Here is a 26,619-nt window from a genome sequence, read left to right as displayed (position 1 = left end):
TCCTAAGAATTAACATAATGAAGCAAAGCTACAAAAAGCTGCTTAAGTACAGGCATGGTATCACTATTATCAAATGACCCACAGTACATGTGAACTATAAAGTAAATGCAAAGAGACTTCAGGGTTCATCAGAAAATTTTGATAGCTGCCACATAGAGGTACTTACCCAACCAGTAGAGTTATCTTTATTTTATGTCAATGAAGTTAAGTGATTAGCTTCAAGCTATAAAATCAGTGAAAAAGTCAAATGACTCATCTCAAGACTATCTTGCCTATAAAGCCAGACAAAGTAAACTTCAAGAAGCTGCAAGGGAGACTTGAAAGATGACAATATGGACAAGCTCACAGGTTGAACTTTCATTAGAAACATAATAAACAAAATACAGAGCAGAATATTAGAAGTCCCTTGGCTCTGTGCTGGGTATGGAATGGATTGTTTTAAGGGGTGGAGATGGTGGAGGCCAGGACATACCTGCCTTTGGCTTTCTAGTTTGGGTCAGCCTCAAACTACATTTTTCTCTACCATTCTTCACCTGATGTTGGGGATTGACCTCTTGTGAATGCTGAGCACACTCTATCACAGAGTTACAGTCCAGGCTACACTCCTCATCAATGGAGATAAAGTCCAGGCACACCCTTAGCAAAAGGTCTCCATGTACAGGCTCCCTCCACCTCTCATTCAGAGCCCTTAGTCTACCGTGCAGTGACACCCTTACCTCGCCTCATTCAAAAGGGAAAAAAGAAACCAACCATTGGTTGGCTGTGTATGAAAACATTTCCTAAGCATCTCACATATACATAACAATTTAATCCTTTAAAGAAACCTATAGCTGGGAATGTTGAATATGCCTATAATTCCAAGTTCATAGAAAGCTGAGTCATGAAGACAGGTGAGTTTAACCCAACCTGGGCAACATAGTAAGACCTTTTCTTTAAAAAAAAAAAAATTATTTATTTATTTATTTTTAAATTGCTAGCCGGGCACCAGTGGCTCACATGCATAATCCTAGTTACTACAAAGGCTGAAATCTGAGAATCACAGTTCTAAGTCAGCCCAAGCAGGAAAGCCTCCAATTAAACACCCAATAGTTGGTGTGGCTCAAGTGGTAGAGGTCCAACCTTGAATCTTAAAAGAAAACATAGGTTCTATGTCACAACAGAGCTTCGAGAAGTACAAATCCTTTTTGATTATTGCTGTGAGATTCTTGGCAGGATACCATAAGCCATAGTCTCTTTATGCAAAGAATTAAGCTTCAAAAATGTGACTTCACTTGGAAGTTTAGAATTGATGTGTTCTACCATCAACAGGGAAAAAAATGAATCATCCAGGACTAAAACGAAGTCCACAAAACAATGCCTCTTAAATAGTACCTGGCTGCTTTCACTGTAAGTTACATCAAATAAGGTCAATTGTTCTGATGACTCGAGCATCTTCAAAAGTTTGGAACAGAGGGAATTTTTATCCCCCTTCTTTAAGGAGTGAATTTCAGAATTCAGTGTTTTCCTCGGAATTTATACTGTAAGAGATTGGTCTGTCATCAAAGAGATCGATCGGTCTGTCACCACTGAGGAGTAAGAAGGAATTGTAATTCCATTTTCCTTTGTTGTTGTTGTTCACACTAACAAGGATTGAACTCAAGATCTTGTTCCCCTGGCTTTTTCCGTCCAAGACTGGCACTCTACCATTTGAGCCACAGCTCCACTTCCAGCCCTTTGCTAATTAATTGGAGATAAGTTGCACTGACATTTCTGCCCTGGCTGGCTTTGAACCATGGTCTTCAGATCTCAGTCTTCTGATTAGCTAGGATTACAGGCATGAGCCACCAGCACACACCATTATTCCCCTTTTCCATGAAAGAAACAGAGGCAAATGGAGCTTAAAGGTGTCTTAACGCCCAATAAGTGCTGTTTTCTCTCTAGGCCCCTTTCTGGTGATTCGCTATGGAAACCTCACTTCATGCTACACTGTGGGACATATTCCATCCTCCCAGGAAAATCAATCTGTTTTAGCATGCTAACCAACCCCAGGTTGCTGGGCAAGTATAACAGAATGTCTTAGAATAAAGATAGCCCACAGAGAGACTTAAGCTGAATGTATCTGTTAAACTAAAGAGGACTAGCTAAGCACCGTGGAACTTTCCAAAAGGTCAGGCCAGCTCTGGTTCTGTATCCTGCCATGATCCCTGCAGACAAGAATAAACAAAGGACACTCTCAACAAAAAAGCTACAGGTGGACCCACAATCCTCCTCAGTGTAATTAAAAACATTTTTCTTTCTATAGCTCAGCTTTCATCTTTTATCCTTCTTTATCCTTTCCCTTTCCCCCCTAAGGGGTTTCTGAATGCTGATGAGACGCAGGACTAAAACCATCTTGTCATCTTTTGGGTCAATTCTTAGACTAGCCAACATCCAGCCATGGGTCAAATGATCAGTAGGTAGTGTGTGGTCCCCATGGGAACAGTTTCTAATTTGTCATCATCTCCAGTGACAATGTTTCATCACATCAATGAATTTCTTCCTTGCTGAATTTCTTCTCTCATAATTTTCTCATAGAAATGTCTGTCATTTGCATGGATCCCAAGAGCCCCCCTTTTAAAATGCTCTTTTTACCTTAGCTTTATACTTCTGAAGATTGGGGGCTAGAAAAAGGTAAAAGAAAACAAAAATGCAAAGGTCTAGTATACACTGTATTTATGTCTGCTCCCTAAAAGGAAGGGCCAGAAGGAGTTTTACTGTGAGGGAAAGCTTTATTTAAAAAACAGCAATGAAGCTGACAGGCACAGACAGGAAATGTCCCTTCGGGGACTGAAGATTCCTAGTAAAATTCATATTGAATGTAGAAGAGTTTAACATTTGACATTCAAAAACCTTTGTGCCGTGATAAGAATTTAATATCTGATACCTCCCGTCTTCCACTCCAGGCTTATGACTCAAGAATAAACCTTTCCTTCTGTTTTGTCACCAATTTCAGGATGTAGTTATTTAAATGTCTCTGACACAATATTTTTAAGAATAAGCGTAGTGCAAATATTTAGCATCTCTGAACCATCCAGCACACAATTGTGTTCCAAGGTTCTTCATGTTAGAAAACATTCCCATTGTTTCCTTTTGTACACAATATCCAGGATTAAGAAGTACTTCAAGTCTTTTTTATTCTTTTCTTTTTTTTTTTTTTTACTAGCAATAGCTGTAATATTCCAGTTAGACTATTTATTTGCTAGGAATTTGGTCAGATTCCTTGACTATTCTTAGCATTGATTTCTTTATGAATAAAGTCAGAATAATACCTCTTAGAGGGCTGCTTGTGAGTTCACTTGAAACAATGATAACACAAAGCTATATCCCAGTGTCTGCTCTGGAAAGTACACGTGAGGGTAAGAGAAACACGGTGGGTCTAGAGTCTTCAGCAAAAGACCTTGAAGTGCAAGGACCAGAACTACTTGAATATTAATCATCTGATTCATTTAACATATCCTCATGGTTAATTATACATGAGATACAAGATCTGGGGGAAGTATATTTTTTCCTTGATTAACAACAAGATGGCATAGTGGGTTAGCCTTTGAGAACAAATTCTTGAGCTAACTCTAGTTCTATGATTTACTAGCTAAAGGAGACCAAAGTTTTCTCCAAGCTTCAACTTAATTACCTCTAATGTGAAAATAATACCTGCTTCTTGATATTGTTTGAAGACCAAGTAGGATAAGATTTATAAGGTATTTGAGAGAATGTCAAATGGACGTAAGGCACCAAATAAATAGTAGTGGAGGTTATTGTACTGTAGTCACTGCTAGTCATTATTATTGTGGTTGCTGTTATCGATTGAGGAATTTAATGAATTGGCTCAGGAATGAAGGATCCAAGAATATTCTTGGTGCTTAGAGAAAGGTGAAAGGCCAATTCAGTCAGGATGAATATGTTAGCAGTGGCCTGTTGCCTTCCTCTAGCTGCAGGAGAATGCTGTAGCACTGTGGTGTGCAGGGTAGATAATTGAAAGTTTGCAGCAGCTCATATTCTTTGGGATTCTTTAGAATCTAGTCATTATCCTTGCGTAGCACTCCACCACTTTTCCTGTATTTTTATATTAGTTGTCTTATTTGCATTGTATAACAATCCCAGGAGCTAAGAAAAACAGGTATTCTCTGACCTGCAAATCAATGTTCAGGTGTTTTCCAAGCTCATGTAAGCAGAAAACAGCTCCATTTCTCCTAATCTACAGCTCAGTTCCCTATCTGCTAAAAACTCCCTCAGTGGGTGTGTGTGTGTGTGTGTGTGTGTGTGTGTGTGTGTGTGTGTGTGTGTGTGTGTGTGTGTGTGTGTGTGTGTGTGTGTGTGTGTGTGTGTGTGTGTGTGTGTGTGTGTGTGTGTGTGTGTGTGTGTGTGTGTGAACTTGCTCAGATCAAATTATCTAAATTCTGCTTATTCTTCTGATTCTAGCCAAATTCCATCTTCTCTAAATCCTTTACTGGCTTTCTCTTTCCAAAATTTCCTGGAATTCACTATATGCTCCATTCACATCCTGGTTCACATTATTGACCTTTTCTGTTAAGGACCCCATTTACCCCAACAAAACAAAAGCATGACAATAATCAGCCCTAGATGATGTAATTGATTGGTTACTCTATGCATAAAGTGAGATCTTTCCTGACGTCTTTTAATCCTCACAATAGACTGAGTAATCAATTTATTTATTTTGTGCCAGTCCTGGGGCTTGAACTCAGACCCTGGGTGCTCTCTCTGAGCTTTGTTGTTCAAGGTTAGCACTTTACCACTCAAGCCACAGCTCCACTTCTAGCTTTTGACACTTAACTGGAGATAAGACTTTCCTGACCAGAGATCTTCAGATCTCAGCCTCCTAAGTAGCTGGTGTTACAGGTATGAGCCACCGGTGTACAGCAACCATATAGGTTGTTGTTGTTGTTTTTCCATAGATGGCTCCAATCAATTAACTTACGCAAGATCACCAGCAGATAAACAGAATAATTAGATTCAATCCATGTTCTGGAACTACCACACTGTCCTTTTTTTTAATATGATGCCTACCATTATGGATTTAAAGGCATTGATTAATATATGTATTTGTCTCTCTCTCAAAATCTTTTGCCATATTGGAAATTTTTTCAGTACAGAAAAAGGCAGATGATTTATTTGCTCACGTCAGGTTCCATCTAATCAGAAAGTGTAGAGTCTGTCTACTTCCCTGCCTTGACTTAACATGTTAGGGAGAATAAGTTACTCTGGAGCAAGTTTTGCTATCTTATCAGCCTTACCTGTTATAACCAAATATATGCTGGTTGGCCTAATCAATAAAGCACCCATTTTTGTAAGCTAGAAAACTCAAAATGAAGATAGTCATCTTTCCAATTTTTCGCTTGGTAGAGGGTATCTCTCTCTCTTTTTGTAAAAACACTATCCCCACCCCCATCAGCAGCATTGTAACAATCACAATCTCTTCTAAACCTAATCACCTCCTAAATCTCTGTTCCTAATATTATCATCTTGGGGTTACTTATGATCATTTTCCCTTCTCCATGTTATGACACATCATGAAGAAGGCCCTTACCAGATGCCAGTGGCAGTGCTCTCAGAGTTTGAAGAGCTAAATGCCCTCCTGTTGTTTAAAAATTATGCAATCTGTGGTCTTCTATTATAGTTGCAGAAAATAGGCTGAAACTAGTCATAGTCATGATATGGCTGTTCATTACTACCAGTTTGGGCCTCAATGAAATTACTCAATAGAGCAAAGCCTAGCTGTGGCAGGCGTGATATAGAACAAGACAGATTAAGACCAAATAATGGAATAGGGCCACTCTGACTTTCCAGAGGCCCATGGAGGCTTCAGAGTTGTCAGACACATGTGTGATAATAGCCCATCCAAGAGAGAAGCAGAGCAGCTGCTGACAGATGATCTACAGATGGACCGAGAAGATTTATGTGCAAGGCTGCTGGGCTCCAGGGTCAAATACTCAGATCCTGTGAGAGGTGGGGCCCTGGGCTGAGCAGGGCAGACTACAATGGAAAAAACAGAAGGCAAGTGCTGACATGCCAGAGAACCAGAGAGGCTGGGCCCTTGGAAACATCGAGAACAGCAGTGTCCCTGGAAGCACAACCTAAGAGTTGCCTGAAAGATTATGATGGGTTTGCTTTGGCCAGCAATCTGTGTTAGGTTTGCAACAGTCATACTGATGAACACCCAAGCCTCCTAAAGCCAAGGTTATCAACTCAAGGGCTTGTCCCGCTTTTCACCCCACTCTTCCCTTAACGACCAGATCATAACAAAAGGGGACAACGGGGAAGGGTAGGGATCAGGCCTTCTCCTCACTTCACTCTGTAATAGGAGACCCCCTAGCTCCATTAAATCTGATCTAAGCAAGTGATCAGGCATTGAAAGTTTACAGCCTGCTCCTTTCACAAGGAAAAAGACTCTGCCTCATCCTGACCTTAGAAAAACTCTAGAGAAGTGAGAAGTGGGGGGGTGGGGGGGGGAGGGAAGAGCAGGAGCTACAGTATATACTAGAATCTCTAATGTTTCCTTCATAACCTCTGCGATCAGTTTGTAGAGGCTATTAAACCATGGACAAAGGGAGAAAATACCATGGATCTGTGAACTTAGAATTATCCAGTAGCCTATGAAAGACACAGTAACTGTGGAAAAGGAAAACAAACCCAATTTCCTTACTTCCACTAGGTATAACCTTTATTTAGAGTACATTTATCTGGGAATAACTTAGAAACACTGAGCGTAACATAAAAGCCATTTCAAGTAAAAGAAGAACCACCACAGGAATGGCTACTTTGTATAGGTTGGGAGGATTCTGGGAACCCCAAATTTCACTCCAGACTAGAGTCCTTTCCCCAGACTCAGTGCAAATCCTGTCTTACCAGGAACCATCTCACCACCTAGGGTCAGGGCTTGACAGTGAGGGGCACCTGGGAAAATATTATAAATGAAGGATGAAACATGACCTAGAACATTTTAGTGATCTTCATGAACGCACTTGAGAACACACGGATCAAACACTTAGCCAAGTGTCCATTCGCTTAGCAATGGAGCAGAACAAGAACTCTGACAAGGAAACCTGGTGTCCACAGAATATTTCTTACCCTTTCATTGGACAACAACCTTAAGGACCTGCTCTAAATTATTTTTTTAAATTGAGGTGTTTCAGTTTATCTTTCCTAATAATTTAGCTTGATTTTGTCCTTTCAAGAGACAATAAGGCCATACCATTATAGTATTTCATTGTTCCATGGCTTCCATGGTAACAGAGATCTTACAGTGTAAGATCTCTCCAAGATCCAAGTCACAAAAAGGTAAACAAGGGCAAGACAGCCTCATGCACAATGTATTTCCATATTTCAAGAGACGTACGTTCATAATATAGAGTACCTTTTAAAACTAAAGACAGAACATTAGTATGAAATGATTTCTTCAGCAGCTTAAGACTGGTCTTAAATATCCACATTATTGAAATCATTCATATACTGTAGCCTCTATAAGAGGTTTACACTGTAAGAGATTCTCCAACCTGGCACTACCTTTGAATAATGAAGTCAGCTGGTAATGTGCTTTTTTTCTTTCCATGGAGAAAAGATCATTCTAGGCTTTAAGACATTTGAGCAGTTACAAAACATCTCCTGACATATGGGAAGCTTTAGCGGGAAGGCAGATAGTTACAAGTGCTGATTCAGAGGTAAAAGTTGAGATATTAGGGGAAGAAGAGTTTTGTGTATGTGTGTGTTTTTTTAAGCCAACAACAACAATACCTCCCACCCCACTTAGATGAGGCACAAATGTTGAATTGGCAGGAGATGCATCATCTGCTATTAAGACTTACTAGAATCAACAACAAAAAGAAATGTTTCCCATGTGGATTCCAAACCAGAGGCATGAGGACATTTGCCTGAACCACAACAATTTTATTATATCCTTCCCTGAACTAGTCTGTGTGTTCTCTCGCCAACTACATCTAGTATCACTCTCTTAACTCACAGTTGGATTTTAGGACGATCTTCTCATCCTAGAACTGATGACAGGGTAGACTGCAAACAGAAGAACCAGGGCCAGTCTGTTCTCTATGGACTGCTGGTCCTAGAGCATTCCCTGCTCACACCTTCCTCTAGAGGCTGGGATAGAGAGGGCCTGACATGGGTATCAATGAATCTATTTTGCAGCATACAAAAGGGCTGAAGGCTGCTGAACACCAGCACAAACGCCCAGTAACAGAGATTCTTAATATGATGCTTGCCTGCTGTGGCTTCTAATACTAAAACAAAGCTATAGTTCTTGGGAACATTCCAGTTTTACCATATCATATGTCAGTTCATGGGTCCGTCATTTCAAAATATTTAGCCACCTCAAGGGTTCCTGATATTAGCAGTAATTAAATCTTACACATCATTACTGAAATATTTCCTACTGCACCAAGGAATAAATTAGGGATGGAATGGTTCTTGCTCTTAAGTCACTCCCCAGGTTTTAAAATACATTCTGAGCCAAGTTTCTGTTGATGTGTTCTGTGGGTATAGTTGATTTGAGGTCATTTTACTTTTCTAGAAGCAGCAATAGTTTGGGTGGAGGATTGAGTTATTTTGTGGTTCTTTTCGTTTTCTAGAAGGCACAGAAGTTTGCTGTGAGGCAGGGTAGGGGTAGAATGAGGAGTAAAAGGTGGGTAGGTTGGAGAAGTATGAGCATTCCCTAATAACTAGTCAACAGTGGAGCTACCAGAATTGAGTGTAAAAATGGACTTGTTACCAGTTTTAGTGGAATGTTTCCCACAACAAGAGTCATCTTCCTGGCTTTCAGAATGAAGACTTCAACTCCATCTATGTATGCTCTTTTAGTTAAATGGAGCTTCGAGTATTTGAATAAACAGCTAAGCCCTGGTTTGTTTTGAGGGTCTGTTTTGCTGAAGGCTTAGGTCTTTTGGATGGTAGAAGGGAAGTTTCAGCCTTAGCAAGGAGAGGGTCACTGGGCCTTAATGGGAGCTCACATGTCTTTTCTGGCCCAGCCCTGAAGGCTCCACCCTTCTCTCTCTCCAGGCTGCAGCCTCTCCGGCCAGCTGTGCCTGCCAGCAACACCCCTGTACTACCTGAGAAACAGCAAGAGCCTCTGTATTTGCTTCGTTAGAAAGAATGGGAACACAAAGAATGAAAACCAAGGAATGAGGAAGTGCACTAGGTTAGGTCTCGGCCAAACAACAACACATATCTTTAATCAGATTCTTCAATCCTTAGTAAGTGTGCATTGGTAGTAGTTGGGACCTACAAAGAATCCATTTCCTATAGTGGTATATACAGGGCCCAGGGGGTATGGCTCATTAGTAGAACACATGCTTAGCAGGTGTGTGGGGCTGGGTTCAATTCCAGACACTCTTCCCTAGAAGAGTTCATATATTTATATGAACATAAAAAATAAATACTGTGCATCCAAAGACTGTAGATATAGTCATGATATATAGTGCTTTTTTTGTGTCCAAGTAGAGAACCTTGTATAAACTGAGCAAGCATGTGTGTGAGTGTGTACAAGCAGGATTATCTCAGTTTATCTCAACACCAGACACATTCACTGGCCAATGTGCAGTTTGTATCGCTGAACCTAGCCATTCTATATTTAGGACTGGAAGTTCAGCTTTTATCATGCATACACACATATTTTTTAACTTTCAAATATATACAAGATGAAAGAACAAAGGCTTCATCTATGTTTTCCTTAAAACATATACAAGGTTGCTAAATCTGACACATTCCAATCTCATTAATAGTGACATGGGGAGCTGTCAGTACTTTGTATGAATGTCTTATTTTCTCCTGTGATGCTGGCTGAGCAGTACCCCTCAAGAATCCCTGGTTATTTTCAGACATGTAATAGGGAAAGAAATCTGGGACTCTTAAGCCAATCTACAGGCTACCACATCCTCCTAGGAAACTGCTAACAACAATCTTTGCCAACCACAGTCACTCACTGAGAAAGTCAGAGTCTATCCAAATACTACGGTGCAACAGAAAGGAAGCACACTCCATTCCACTATACTTGAATTCCACCTTCTTCTAGCCCAACAGCTGTAATTCTTCACTCACCCAATTAGCTAAGGGTTCTCTTTTAGGGGATACTTATTTAAAAAACAAAATGAAACCCCAATAGCCCCATAGAAATTCCACAATGACAGATATTATAACCAACTGTCTTAAGGTTATGTTAATAATGAATGCAATGATGACGAATTGCTCAGAAACACAAAAACGTCATCAGAGACTTCACTCTTGTTTATATCTTGTTTATGGTCATGCAGGATAACCCATCAGTAGTATATGGGATGTCTAAGACTCCAGTGTATCCTGTGATTTATAAGCTGGTTTGTGACCAGCAATGTGGAGACACCACCATGGTTGCACTCTTGGCAACTGAGCATTTAAACACCATCTTTTCCTCATTTGGCAGCTAAGTTTCATCACACTACTTAGAATGTTTGGACATATTATTTATCTTACATTAGTTGATGTATAAGACACTCATGAGAGGATAAACCACCTATTTCAGTTTTTAAAAACTGAAAATGTATACAGCACACAGACAGCAGATTTTTAGAGGCAGACCCTTGTAGCTAAAACCCTCATCTTATCCCCTAATTCAAATAGGATTTTGGAGAGCTTTCAGAGGCTTAATTTCCTCAACTCTAAAACAACAACAAAGCAAAGTTGTATTTCTACCACAAAGCTGTAGTAAAGATTTGAATTAACTCATTAAATGAAAACAAATGATCATGCCAAATAATCTTTCCAACATGCCACAAAGGATTTATCAATACAATTCCTGTATCAATTCACCATTTATTAGGATTCTATAAAAATGTAATTTGAGTTTTTGCATAGCTAAAGATATAGCAACCAAGCTAGAAAGACAACCAACAAACTGGGAAAAAATATTTACCAGCAATATATCAGACAAGGGGTTAATATCCACTATATACAGGGAACTCAAGAAACTAATCCCTCCCAAACCTAACAAACCAATTACTAAATAGGCAAGGGAACTAAAGAGACTTCTCAGAGGGCTGGGAAGGTGGCTCAGTGGTAGAGTGCTTGCCTTGCATGCCTGAGGCCCTGGGTTCGATTCCTCAGCACCACATAAGCAAAAAGAAAAAAAAGCTGGAAGTGGGGCTGTGGCTCAAGTGGTAGAGTGCTAGCCTTGAGCTGAAGAGCTGAGAGACAGCGCCCAGGCTCAGAGTTCAGGCCCCATGACCAGACCCAAAAAAAAAAAAAAAAAAAAAAAAAAAAAGAGAGAGAGAGACTTCTCAGAAGAAGAGATAAAAATGGCAAAGAAACACATGAGGAAATGTTCACCATCCCTAGTTATATAGGAAATGCAAATAAAGACAATCCTGAGATACCACCTCACCCCAGTCAGAATGGCCCACACCCTAAAGTCAACCAATGACAAATGTTGGAGGGGATGTGGAGAAAGAGGAACCCTATTACACTGCTGGTGGGAATGTACACTTATACAACCACTTTGGAAAGCAGTCTGGAGGGTCCTCAGAAAGCTGAAGATTGACCTCCTTTATGACCCAGTCATACAAGTTCTAGGCATCTATCCTGAACAACAGGAACCAGTATACAAGGACATATGCACCTCCATGTTTATTGCAGCACTGTTCACAATAGCCAGGATATGGAAACAACCCAGATGTCCCACCACAGATGAATGGATCCAAAAATTGTGGTATCTATACACAATGGAATATTATGCAGCCATTAGAAAGGACAAAATAATGGCACTTGCAGGGAAATGGATGGAGCTAGAAGAAATCATGTTGAGCGAGGTAAGCCAAGAGCAAAGAGACAAATGGCACATGGTCTCCCTGATGAGTGGATGTTAAATACAAAATATAAAGTGATGCGACAAAATTAACAAGGCTTAAGAAACAAAGGACTTCCACTCATGTGGTCAAATCACTACTAAATAACCCTATGCTGCTGATCACATATAGTGTATATATATGCACACTGGAGGGAAACCAGGAGAACATTGAACTAGAGGGAATCAGAGAAAAACATACAACAGCGGGACCCATCAGCTGCACTAGACATTGATCAAAATGAACTAAGCAACTCAACGGCAGCGATGGGAGGGAGGGAACAAGTGGGAAAGGGAACAGCTGATTCTATGCAAAACAAAAGAAATGTGAATATCACCCGTGGAAGAAATAACTGCATTGCAAAGCTCATAGAACTCATACATGTTATAGACTGTGATAGACAATTTGCTCCATGAAAGTTAGAATGTGTTTGTGACTTTAACTAAGCATCACTATCCCACAGTACTGTCAAATTTGGGAAATTATGTAATCACTTAATCATAATAAAGAACCTGAAAAAAATGTAATTTGAATGTAACTGAAGTACTGCCATACTAGATGAAACTCAGTCTCATTAGACTAAAACTATAAATCTCAAGAATACAATCAAGAAATATTTCCCAAAGTGAGTCTGTCTTTCAGGCATCACCTCAAGAGATTAACAAGATACATCAAATGCATGAACAAATGTCTCCTGTGATTTAATGAGGTCCTTGGGAAAAGCTCTTTCTCTTCCTACAATGCCAAGTGCATAATATGTCCTTGACAAGTATTTGCTGAACTCATCACCTGTCTACCACTTACCAGAGGTATGCCTAGAATCTGCTTCCTCACAGACACCAGAGGCTAGTTTATTCATCCATCCTACAATCTAAAAAGTAAATTATCCTGACATGGTCCTTATACTCAAGAATTTAACATTAGGAGAAGAAACATACTATTTTGTTTGCAGAGAAGGTTAAAAAAATACCGAATTTCTCTCTAAAATAAAATTACTTGATATTTTCTTACATCTTCCAAAGTTTAAAGAATATCATCTGATAATAAACATTATATGTTCTTTTTTAAAAAAAAAGAAATTCAGCTTTGTATGATTTTTTTTTGTGTAGTATCTTTGTAAATCTTTGCTATTTTTCTTCTGTGACAGGCCACTAAAAAAATTAAATTGCGGGCTGGGAAAGTGGCTCAGTGGTAGAGTGCTTGACTTGCATGCATGAGGCCCTGGGTTCGATTCCTCAGCACAACATAAGCAAAAAAAAGAGTAGGAAGTGGCACTGTGGTTCATGTGGTAGAGCACTAGCCTTGAGCTGAAGAGCTGAGGGACAGTGCCCAGGCCCAGAGTTCAGGCCCCACGACCATCAAAGGAAAAGAAAGAAAGAAAGAAAGAAAAATTAAATTGCATAGGAAACTCCAATATATGGAACAAGTTGGTGAACTGCCAGGGAAAGGATGAAGGATTGCAGAACTTGGCACTTCATATTCTGTCAACATCCACAGTACCATCCCCAGACCTTAGTGAACAGAATTTTAAAAACAGTGAAGCACTGAGTCTAAATACACTTGAATTCAAGAACAAGTTCTTTAATCTCATACTTGGTGGCCTTAGACAGCAAAATTCCTTATGTATAATTTCCTTGTCAACAAGCTTTGTAGAGTTGATTCAGGCTTCTCACTCAGCAAATCTAGTGCCTAGGCTATTCAATAGGGCAATGTCTTTATCAGTGCTGGGACTGTATTAAACAATGAAAGATAAAACTGCCTGTCATCAAAGAGCTTATATTCTATTAGGAAGACATACACAATGAAAAATATAAATATGTAAGTCCTAGAGGATGAATTGTAAAGATTATAAAGTAAAAAAGCTATCAAGATGAGAGACAGTAAGACAGATTAATACAATTTATAAGTTTGTGGTGAAGAAGGACCTCACTGAGAGATTCCTTGAGTTAAGACTGAAAGGATATAAGCCATGGATGTGGCTAAATGAAAAAAGATTTAATTAGTGTTTAATTAATAGTAGACATTATTATCATAGCCAGTAAATAGAAACAAAGGAAACACAAAGGGAGGGTTTAAAATCCCGTCTCTGACACCTACCATTTTTATGAGGCCTTAAGCCATTTATAATTATGACTTTTCTGAGACAGAGTTTATTCATATGGGAATTAAGCTAGATAATATCACCTGTTCTTACAATGTCATTAAGAGGGTGAGATGATAAAATATACATAGAAACACAAAGAAATTATGGAAGAAATAAAAATATTACAACTCTCTCATCTCCTCTTTGACCCTATTTCCAAAATATCAGCTTACCACTTTATCTTAAATCTTATTTGCTAGGCACTCATCAATATGATAGACAGACCAAAAGGAAGGTTTCTAGGACTAAAAAAAATTAACTGCATTTCTGCAGAGTCAGACAAGAAGAGTAAGAGCCAAAACAAACCAAGATTGATTTCTAATCAAGGAAATCTAAAGTTTAATCCCCAGTAAACTTGCTGGGGTGGCACACTGACAGGATAGCTATCTGTTTGCTCTGGTCTTTGGTAGATTCGTTATAAATTTACATCCTGGTGACATTAGTAATTCTTGGTGTTTTTTTTTTCAACTTCCTACAGATTTAGGGCCTTTCATTCACTCATTCAAAAAATATTTAGTGAATGTGTGTAAAAAACAAGGAACCAAATGTGGATCTGGATTAAAGGAGTAGACTAAATTAGGTCTCTGACTGAACAAATCCCCTAGGGACAGATGGAAGAAAGGTTAGGAGCAAAGAAAGAATGGAATCCATCCACCCCACCTCCAGGATTTCTGAAGTCCGGACAAGTCTGAGCCTTGAAATACTTCACTAGGAAACTATAAAGAAAATGAGTACCCTCAGGCTACCACCATGCTAGATTACTCTTGGCAGGGCAACCCCAAAACAAATCCAGATTCTGGAAATGAACATATTAAAGTGAAAGAGTGTTATCTAGTAGTTTTTCAACAGGTATTATCAAATGTTTCCTTAGTGCCAGGCACTAGGTGACAGAATTAAGGCCAAGAATTCAGCTTTTCTGCACCTCTTCTTGTCCCTTTTCTTCTTGTGGTCCTCAATACAGTTAAACAAAATAGCTAACACTCTTACAGTGGCATTTCTGGGAACACAAATACAGAAATGATAGAAATGGAAGATGAATATAAAAGGTTCATATTTCTCTGTTAGCATGGCCTTTATAGCTTCTACAAGTCCTTTCCAGGTGTTTTTTTTCCTCATGATTATTCCTTTTGAAAATTCTCCTTCATACCTTTATAAATCTCTTATCCCAGAGAATTCATATACCAAATTAAGACTATGAAATCTCTTCAGAACACCATTACATTGAGTCACTTAACTACTCTACTGTATTCTGGAAGCAGAGCAGAGCCAACTACAGAATATTTTAAACAACCTTTCACAATAAATTATTGTATCTGTTTTATAGACAGAATTGGTATAGGCATTGAAAGGTATTTGGCCATAAAGTAAACAGCAAAGGACAGAGGTCTGCCTGGATTTAATATTTTTCATCCCAAAAGATAAGGTGGTTAGTTTTCTATCCTAAAATCCCTCCTACTAGGCTGGGACTGTTTGAAAAAGAATAAGGAAATGTTCCCTAACTCTTTGGACCTTTTCTCTCCATGCTCTGAGGTTCCCAGCAGCTCATAAATGCTGAAAAGATTTACATTAGTTAGGACTGGATGTTAATGGAACATACACTGGCATCTCTCTAAGGCTCACTCAATCATAATCTCTTCAAAGAAAGCTACTTGGCATTATTTGTAAGCCACATGTAAATTCTTCTTAATACAGCATCTTTCTTCTCTATGAAAAGGATATAATTCTGTTCAAACTCTACATCTAGATATAGTCCCTAAACCACGAGTAAGAGAATAATTTGAAGTACTAATATCAACTAAGTATCATTTTTTGAAAAGCAATGTTTTGATTCAACAGGTCAGTTTTAGTTGAACCAAAACGCCTTTATACTACCTAATGATAATAATTTTTTAAAAGTCTCTTTTATTATGTCCCAGTGAATATTTCATGAAATAAAACATCTTACAATTTAGAAAAAATCTACCAGAATGTGTTTGTTTTAATTTATTTATTGGCAGTACTGGGGCTTAAACTCAAGACCTTGTGCTTGCTAGGTCTTAGCACTGAGCTACTCCACCAGTTCCCAGAATGTGTCTTAAAATTAAACAGTGTTTGAAGTATTCTTGGGGGCCAGAACTATGTGAAGACCCTTCAAGCATATATACACTGGGCAATTTCCACTTCAGGATAAACTGAGCTGAGATTTGTGTGGGTGTTTATGACACAGTTTTGTGGTTTAGAGCTTAATCAAGTTAACTGCCTGAAAAAACAAAGAAACAAACAAAAATACTCCTCAAAGAAATGTTAGCAGGAGGCAAACATTTTTCACAATACCAGATGCAAATCAAAATTCTTGACATATCAAGAAAATACAAGGCTGAGGACATGGCTTAAGTGATATTGTGCTTGTGTGCCTAAGCAAGTGAAAATTTAAAACCTAGTAACATTTAAAAAACAAAAAAAGGAAGGAAAGAAAGAAGGAAGGAAGGAAGGAAATGCAGCGTGTTACCAACTCTTCAGAAAAGTCAACAGATGAATTTCAAAGCTGCCCAAGGCAGCTCCTCTATGCTCCTAGATGTAAATGAAACTATTATTGCAATATGTGGAAAGAGAGAAATCAGCAGAGGAATCTATTAAAAAGAAACAAGTGATCATCTTAGAGCTGAAAAACGGCATCATCAAAGTTAAAATAAGGCAGTTGGAGGTGTTAATGACAAGAGGAAACCTTAAAGACAGATCAGTAGAAAAATATCAGTATCAAAATATTTGGAGTATTAAGAAGAGTAAACTTAAAACAGATTAATAAAAAAGAAAAAGGGTACTGGGCGCCAGTGGCTCATGCCTGTAATCCTACCTACTCAGGAGGCTGAGATCTGAAGATCCCGGTTCAAACCCAGCCGGGCAGGAAAGACCATGAAACCACTCGAAAACTGGAAGTAGCGTTGTAGCTCAAGGGGTGGAGCACTAGCCTTGAGCTGAAGAGCTGAGGTACAGCACCCAGGCCCAGAGTTCAAGCCCCTTGACCAACCAAAAAAAAAAGGGGGGGGGGGTGTAAAAGCCATATGTTTTACAGTTCTTGTAAATATCAAAATATCTACATACATGTAATTAGATTCTAAGAAGCAGAATGGAGACTATTTTAGGAAAGATATTTAATTACCCCTTAGTGCCCTAAATTTGATCAAGGATACAGATTTATAGATCAAGAAAGGACAAACAAACAAAAAAATACTCAAACACCAAGCAGGCATCTATGTCTAAGCAGGCATAGTCACAGATGAATTGCTGAAAAGAAAATCTTGAGGGGACAGAAACTACAATCATTCAGAGTATTTTCAGTCCTTAATGGACTGAAACATGAATGACATTATCTAAAAACCTCCCATCTTTTGGAAATTGAAAAACATACTTCAGAGTAACCTATGGGTCAAAGAAGAAATCACAGAGAAATTATAAAATACTTATAACTGCATAAGAACCAATTTTATACATATATATACATATACATATATTTATATATAGTGGGATGTAACTAAAGCAATGTTTGAGAGACCATTTACATCTTTAAATGTTTCTTGCTAAAACAAAAAAAAGGTGTAAATATCAACAACCTAGTGTTTAAAGTTAAGAGGCCAGAGAAATAACAAAGTTGATCTAAAGTACAAGGAAAGAGATCATGAAAACAGATAAAGTTGTGAAGCAGAAAACACAAAGAGAAATTGAAGGAAGTCAGGCTATCAGTAGTAAGTTTTCTCCACTTTCTGCATCTTTCATTCTCTATCTTGCTAAAAGTTTATACATTTTGTTTATCTCTTCAAAGAATAAGCTAGCATTTCATTTTATTGATTTTGCTGTATAGTTTTTCTGGCTTATTAATATAAAAACAGATCATTAAAATGTTCTAAACATATTTATGTCAACAATTTGACAACTGAGATTATAGATTTACACTATAAACCTATTTAGGAGGCTGAGCTCTGAGGATCAAAGTTTGAAGCCAGCTCAGGCAAGAAGTCCATCAACTACCAAAAAGCCAGAAGCAGAGTTACAGATCAAGTGATAGAGCACTAGCCTTGACTGATAAAGCTAAGGGACAGCACCCTGGTCCTGAATTCAAGCCCCAGTAATGGCAACCAGAAAAAAAATATATTGGGGGGAAAAAAAGCAACTTATAAAAAGTGACATAAGATTACCCAGAAAATCTTAGAGCAATTAACCACACAAAAACACCACTACAAACAAAAACCCTACTTGTTAAACTGAAAAATCATAACTTTCCCACAAGGAGAATTCCATGTCCAGAAGGTGCTATGGTGAACTCTATCAAACTCTAACAAAGAAGTCACACTAATCTTACATTCCTTCAGAGAATCAAGAAAGAGGGATTGCTTCCAAAAAACACTTTGTAAAGTCAATAGCATATAATCAGAAAGTAATACGTAAAGTGGAAAAAGAAAATGAAAAAAGATAAAGCAAAATCAGGAATATCAGGAACAAGGTGGGCTGAGGTATTAAACACTGGGTCATCTCAATGAGAAGATGATATCCAAGCAGACTTGAAGGAGTGAGGGACCCCTGGGAACCTGTGTAAAGATTCTACGGCAGGAATGGGCTAACAGGCACAAGTAGACCAAGAATGTCATCAAGAAGATGGAAAGGATCCTCAACTCAAATTACTGTTAATTATATAAATGAGGGACTTTGGAATTTGCAAAGTGGGTGGTGTTAACTGGTAGCCTGCAATATTGAGAAGTTTTGTGAGATTTATGCTCTGCTTGAGCGGCTGTGCTTCAAAGAGAAAGAAAAGAAATGGGACAAGAGTTGGAGAGGACAGTGGGTGAAGGAAAGGAATTTCTATGTGTTTAAAACAGAAGACTGGCATGTTTACCTAGCGATGGATATGATCCAAAGAGCTAAAAAATGAGTTGGAGAAAGAATGAACTGCTGGAAGAAAGACCTTCACCAGCCTTGAGCCATCTGTACGCAAGCTTCTCTGACTACATGTGCCCACTCTAAAACAGTCGGCTGCCAGCAATTCAACAGCTTCAGAATCATGAATTTTGAGAAACATAGTTGTCATTTTATTGAGTCAGTTATTTACATAAATAATTAGTAAAGCACTTGAGAAAAAGCGCAAACTGTTAAACTTGGGCCTCAAACAGGCTCCGTGTGTCTTTGACTCCTTCAGTGATCTAATCCTGTTGCCCAGAAACCTTTCTCTCGCTTCTTCTTCAGGACATGGTGTTTCAAGAGTATATTCTGCTACTTTCTGGGCCACTTTCTCAAAAATGTATTTTTCTTGGTCCATATTCAATTTCATATAATTTCCTTATGTGCATATACAACTTAATTTCTTGAATTATTCAAAACTGGGGTAGATGGGAGGTGTTCCACATCAGAATGTATAACTGGGGTTTTTCTTTTCCAAGGCAGTTGCCACAGTTTTTTTGGCAGCAGGACTACTTGTATAGTAAACTAATCAAAGATTTAAAACACATTGTTAGGGAATGTAGACCCAAACTCAGAGTTGATTTAAAAGGAATAATGGGTAAAAAGCAAGGGAAAGTATATACCACCGGGAATTTTGTGGTAAAGTCAAGAATCATGAAATGTTTTTTATTAGTGTTAATTACTTTGCTCCCTTTAACTAGAGTTATCAACAGCACATTAGATATCCTGCCAAGTGATGTAGTATACACATGTAAGTCCAAATCTCAATAACGTTTGATTAGTAAAAGTGAGGGGAGTGAGAGGAAAAGAATCCATGGGGCTCCAGTTTTCATTAATTTAAAGGCAATAATGAACAAAAAGCATGCCAGGATTTTTACATAAATATACAATGAACAACAACAAAAAGTATAAAGGCTGGTTTTCTTTCAGCTACAGATAGTGAGCTAAAATTATGAATGCCTAGAATCAGGTTTTGAATAAGTAGCTGTTTGGGCCTTATCAAACTCATCTTACTTGCAGTTCTGATACCTCTGATTATTAGGATGCCAGTAGTATGAATAGGAAAACTATAAAGACCTCAGAGTGAAAGAAAGACGTCTTGAAGAAAAGATGGGCAGGACCAGATTACCCTGACATCCTCAGAATGTAGGCCATAGTCTAGACATCTTGAGCTTCCATTCTGGAAATAGCTTAGGACGCAGGGATAGGAGACAAACCTCAGAGCGTGGCTAGCAGGGAAAATCAAGGAATAGAAAGTAATGGTGCTTGCTATCTTCCCACCTATCAAAACTTTTCATAACAGTGTAGTTAGCAAGAGAGCACCATGCTACTGGCATGAAGGTAGATAAACAGACCAATGGAACACAGTCAAATTTGAACTGGGAACTTGACTAATGACACAAGGCATATCATAGACAAAGAAAGGAGAGATTCTTCAACAGATAGGGATTGAACATTTGAAAAAATACACATGGGAAAAATGAACCAAGTTGAATACTATATATCCAACATCAAAAATCAATTCCAGGTGATGTCTTAAACGAGAGAGGTAAAATTTTTGAGATTTTTAAAAATTGGCTCAAAATACAAGGTTTAATTCTTTAAAATATAAAATAAAGTGAGAGGACAAGTCAAAAACTGGAAGACCAGGCCTAGAGCTCAAGCCCCACAACTGACCCCCCCCAAAAAAGAGAGAGAGAGAGAGATCTTTCATGCCATTGTTTCTAACATATTTATAAGATTATGTCTTTGTTGCTTTGTATGTATCTCCCCCATGGTATAACCCTTGCTTTCACTATATATGATGTTGGTATATGTGGAGGGGAAGGGAAAAAACAAATCGTTGAAACAGGGATAAGGAGGACCCATTGCAACAATGAGATACACAAGTCATTATGTCGAAAAACGAACTTAACAACTTTGGTGAGGGGGGAGGGGGAAAGGATATGAAGGGATGGGAAGGGGAAACAAAGGAGGAGGCTACAATGCTTGATAAGAAATGTACTCATTATCTTGCCCATGTAATTGTAACCCCTCTGTACAGTATTTACACAATAAAAAAAAAAGATTTAAAAAAAATCTGGGCTACAGGTTAGGCTTTACATTCACAAAAGTGTTTCTAGTTTAAAACTTGATACTCCTAGAAAAAATAAAAACTAAGAATGTAAAACAAACAAAAAAAACTGGGAGAACATAGTTTTGAAACAAATCTAAAGGCACAGTCACATGGGGCTATTTTTATTAAAGTCCTGTAAAATTTTAAATTTTATTCAGTATTTCACATGTGGCTAGTGGTATTCTGATGTGAAATAATCTCATCACAGAATGCTTACATTGGGTTTGGAATACACACATTTCTACAATAAATGCTGCAATAAAGCAATGACAAAAGGACATTAATAGACATGACATACAATGTAAAACCCCCAGGAACTGCTGCTGCTGCTGCTGGCGATGAAGCTCAATGGAAGACCACTTGCCCAGCAAGCCTAAGATCCTGGATTTGATTTCTAGCACTTCAAGTGGGAGAAAGAGGGAGGAAGCAATGGAGGGAGAATAGCATACTATAAACATGCAAAAAGTCATTTCAATCTCACCAGTAATGAAACTAAGCTCATATCCTTTGCACATCCCAATTAGCAAGACTAAAAATGATAATAGTAAATACTGGAGGATGGACATCAATAAATCTGTAACACTGTTTTAGCAAGGTACCCATGGCAACACTGTAAAAGTAATTTGGCATTATCCAGTCATATGGAGCTCTGAAATGCCAGCAATTCTAGTCTAGAAGTGTTTCTCCTCATGAGCTAAAGTGTCACCCTCCACCCCTGAGAAAACTTAAGGCACCTGGACATATGTGTGGAAACATATACACAAAACATGGTTCGGCTAGCATTTACTTTACAGAAGGCCAAGGATAATAAAGTTCCCCAAATAAAGAATTATCCTATCTATTATTGGGTGTGGTAGCACTTGCTTATGGTGCTAGCTACGTGAGAGCCAGACATAAAAGGATCTAGTTTTGTGACCAGTTTGCAAAAAAGTTAGCAAGACCCTATCTCAACAAAGGAAATGTTAATTTTGGTATGCCTGCATACAAAACAACCCCAAACACTAAAGTAGCTAGGGTAGGGCTTCAAAAGTGTTAGAGCAAAGTTATCTCTGGGAGAAGGAGGGAGAAGCCTTGGCAGGTCATAGGAGGGCCTACTGCCAAGTCTGCTCATGCTTTATTTCTTTAGCTGGCTAGTTTGTTAAAATGTTCCTTTCAGTATATTTCGTGTGTGTGTGTGTGTGTGTGTGTGTGTGTGTGTGTGTGTGTGTGTGTGTGTGTGTGTGTGTGTGTGTGTGTGTGTGATACATGTTTTTAAATGTTTGATAAATTTCATCATTTTTTTAAAAATCCAGCTCTTATTAGTGTTCTGGGGTTCAAGGGAGCTAAAAGTGTGAGTAATTGTGATGGAGACATTTTACAGACTACACAAGAGTCAGCATTTCCCCAATGGAAATAGGACCCTGCCCAGACTGATGGGATCCAGAGTTTCCAGGCAGTTATTAATCATGTCAAGAAGCTATCAGGAGTCTATCTGTTCAGTATAGCATGAGAAATATTTTATAGATTAAAAGATATCATCATAATGAAGCAACAGCAAATTTTAAGTAATACTTATATGTAAGCTTTCATTATTACACTCACTGTGGCCATAAGACCAAAAGGATCTAGAAATTGTGGGGAAAAGAAAAAATTAAGGATTTAAGTGCTCAAAGTTAGGCTGAATGATATAATTATCTCCATGTATGAAAATGGAGACACAAAATCCACTGGCTCTGGGTGCTCTGGTAGGCATATGGAAAAGATTATGGAGAACCTAAAAAAAAAAAATAGATTGTTACTCAATATGAGAAGGAACTTTATGACAGCTAGTGAGAAGACACACAATGTAGTGATACTCCTTCACTTTTGTCCATCAAGACATTTTAACAAAAAAATCCTATTTTGAATAAAAACATACATTATTAAAATAAACTGTCAAATTAGGAATATTAGCCAGGCACCAATGGCTCACGCTTGTAATCCTAGCTACTCAGGAGGCTGAGATCTGAGAATCACGGTTCAAAGACAGCTGGGGTAGGAAAGTCCATGAGACTCTTATCTCCAATTAAACACCAGAAAACCGGAAGTAGTGCTGTGGCTCAAGTGGTAGGGTGCTAGCCCTGAGCTGAAGAGCTGAGGGACAGCACCTAGGCCCAGAGTTCAGCCCCCATGACCAATAATAACAACAACAACAAAAACCCTCATTTTAATCTCTGTGACCTCAGTTTCCCCATGCGTAGTAGAATAAAGAATCCCCGTTCCTTCAAATTTATTTAGAAACATTTAACATTTAACATCCATGTTAAAATCAGGATTGATATGGCCCTGAACTTGTATTTGCTGGCTAAAATTTCTAAATATCATTTTGAAGGCTTCCAAACGTCATCACATCTAGACATGGAGAGACCAAGAACCCAGAGCAACCTACATATTTGGAAAGAGCCAAAGTAACAGCATCTACTTATTACTTCCAGGAAAGAGGCAGAACCGATACACCCGGATCGGTTTCTTTAAAATGCTATCAAGTAACCTTTGGTTGAAAAATTTATTCTCACGTTTTATACAGAAATAGTCGCATGTGAAAAACTTCTAGATTTAATGGCCCCAAAGTAAGTTTGAACTTGTGCAAGAATAAAAATGAGTCAAAAATCATGAAGATAAGACGATACCTCAAGCCACATCATACTTGCTGCAATTTGGGGTCATTAATTCTTACCTGTATCTAAAGTTAAGAAAAAGAATGTACCATTACTTTAAAGTTCACCTGCCAAAACCAATAAAAAAGAATTTCAATATTTATAAATAGGAAATGCTGCACCATCAATATTGAACTACAGTAATTTCTTACGAATAAATATATCTTATAAAAAACTTCTCTCTAATGACACTTGTAAAGCTTTGAATTCTTATATGGCACATTTGAAGTTAAGATTGGGTCAAGCTGTTCTCAAAGATCTTTAGGTTATTATAATGTAAAATTGCATTTTATTCTCCTTAGCATTTTACTCTGTGGAAGCATTCTGCTACACTCCTGGTTTTTAGCTACGTTCTGTTTTTTGTGCTTTTTTTTTTTAAACTTGAGTTTCAAACCTAGCTTCAAATTACCAGTTGATAGTCACATGCTGTAATGAAGTTGGTAGATTAGCTGAAATTAAAACCGACTCCTTTTTACCACTCTTCTTCTCAAGCCCTAATTATTTATGACCAAGTTCATGAACACTATGTTTTAATTTAGGAGGCAGTCCATTTGAAGCCAGCTATAAATAAATACAATCTGGTCTCAAAACATCTTGACTTTACAGAGCATTGAAAGAAGCTGAGAGGAAAGAAGTGAATGGAAGATATAAGGAAAGAGGAAAGAAAGAAAAAAACAAAACAGAAGAAGCCAACATCAGATGAGCTGCTTCTGTGCTAGAATCTTCCATATATTTGATTTCATTTTATTCTCCATGAATTTGGCAACACTTAGTTGTCAGAGCCCAAAGAGCAGATGTTATAATCCCCTTAAAGTTGGGTAACTATAGCTCAAAAGCAAGGTAAAAGAAAGCTGGGCACTGCTAGCTCACATCTGTAATCCTAGCTACTCAAGAGACTGAGATTTGAGGATCATGGTTCAAAGCCAGCCCAGGCAGGAAAGATTGTCCAATTAACCCCAGAAAACCAGAAGTAGAGGTGAGGTTTGACCTGGTAGAATGCTGGCCTTGAGCATAGAAACTCAGTGACAGTGACCGGGCCCTGAGTTCAAGTTCCACAACTGACCAGAAAATAAAAAGGTAAAACGTAGAAGTGTGGCTCAAGTGGTAGAGTACCATCCTTGAGCAAAAAAGCTAATAGACTGTGCTCAGGCACTGAGTTCAAGCCCCAGTACCATCACAGAATTTAATAAACAATTTTTTAAGGTAAAATTGTTTAGCAGGTCCAACAGAATAAAGCAGAACAGCAGAATATAACATGAGGCTTGTCTGATTCCTAGCTCTGTACACTTCTATGATAGATGAGACTGTTTTCAGTATTTTTAGATTTAAGTACTTTAGGGATATTCGAAACAAAAAGAGACAATTGGGCTGGGAAAGTGGCTCAGTGGTAGAGTGCTTGCCTTGCATGCACGAAGCCCGGGGTTCAATTCCTCAGCACCACATAAGCAGAAAAGGGTAGAAGTGGTGCTGTGGCTCAAATGATAGAGTGCTGCCTTGAGCTGAAGAGCTGAGGCACAGCACCCAGGCCCAGAGTTCATGCCCCAGGACAACCAAAAAAAGAAAGAGAGAGAGACTACTTTCCAGATAGAACATGAATAGGAGGAAACTATCCACATGACTATTGCTTCAACTGCTTCTAAGGATCCAAAAGGTAAGGTTGTCACTATTATGCCTAAAATGTCTATGAAAGTATACAAAAAGAGCATCAGGAGGCCTTCAGTAAATTTTGCTTGGAAAAAGCAAATCTAGAAGCAAGACAAAGTCAGGGAAGGCCAAGCACCCCATGGCTTCTTACCTGCTGTACTTCGCTTTCTCCATTGGAGATTTTCTCGGTATAAACAAAGGAGTTGAATATCCGCTGCAACCAAAAGAAAACAAACAAACATTAGAGTCTCTAAATAAGTCATCTTCTATATATGTGCGTGTGAATAACTTGTGGCATATAACTCAAACAGAATCAAGCAGAAAGAAATTTAATTAAAATACAGCAATTTTAACAGGGAGAAACCCAAATATCAGCCCAAGTCAATCATGCTTATATAAGCATTACCCAGGCACTTCTGTAGTGAAATAAACCAGATGTTACACTATATTTTTTCTTTTTTCAAAAATACATTTAATTATAGATTTCCGGAGCCCATGCCATTTTATCCGACTGCTATAATCTGACAAAGTTGTGTTTCTCATTTAAATCCTGCACTCCCTGAATGCTGTAATTGTTTACAGACACTAAAATCTAATGCAATAAAGATTTTTACAAAGAATTCTTTCCATGCGCTCTCATGGCCCTATCCAGCCAGTACCTACCCAATAGTATCTACCACCTTGTTACTCAAGCATCCCCGTGGGAGAATAACATTATGGAGCTTGCCAACTATGTGTGGCCTTAAGAGAAGATCCAGTTCCTACATGCCAGGAAATGTGACAGCCTTGCCAAGACATTGGGAGGCCAAGATATAGCTCACGATCACACACAGTCTGCTACAGTCCCTGCCTAACCCATACCTCCTCCTCTATACATTGCCTACAGTCAAAATGTCTCTGCAACTTAGCGGCCTTGACCAAATCACAAGAAATGAAGCAGGCAACAAATGAAACGAAAATAAAACGTGCTGGGGGTGGGGGTGGGGGTGACCTAAGTTATATAGCTATGAGAGGCATAAAAAAACTTAAACAGAAATTTTAAAAGAGCAGCAGCATTTATCTTAAAGATATTTTGGAATTCCAGATGAGTAAGGAGCCAGGTCTGGAGACATGAAGCCAAAATTTCCCTTTTCCTTTCTATCTTGCTGTCAAGGGTTTGTTAGCAACTGGAATAGCTTCCCAAACAGCTTAACACACCTGTTTGGTGATGAGAAAAACAAGTGCTAAATTCATCAAGCATCATATAAATTGAAA

The 26,619-nt window shown here is 38.4% G+C and overlaps 1 protein-coding gene across 1 annotated transcript in view; it reads right to left on the bottom strand.

Annotated features, from left to right (window-relative positions):
- The window catches only part of LOC138808649 (VWFA and cache domain-containing protein 1-like), a 228,165-nt gene that overhangs the window by 115,469 nt on the left and 86,077 nt on the right, over positions 1-26,619 (bottom strand). Inside the window, exon 2 of the mRNA XM_069994908.1 lies at positions 25,517-25,579. Coding sequence (XP_069851009.1) covers positions 25,517-25,579 — 63 coding nt within the window. The remainder of the gene's footprint in view (positions 1-25,516; positions 25,580-26,619) is intronic.

This window comes from Dipodomys merriami, unplaced genomic scaffold (assembly GCF_024711535.1).
Source record: "Dipodomys merriami isolate MVZ:Mamm:240054 unplaced genomic scaffold, mDipMer1.0.p SCAF_464, whole genome shotgun sequence".
Taxonomy (NCBI): Eukaryota; Metazoa; Chordata; class Mammalia; order Rodentia; family Heteromyidae; genus Dipodomys; species Dipodomys merriami.
The sequence above is the reverse complement of the archived record's forward strand: the minus strand, read 5'-3'. Positions and strand labels throughout refer to the sequence as shown.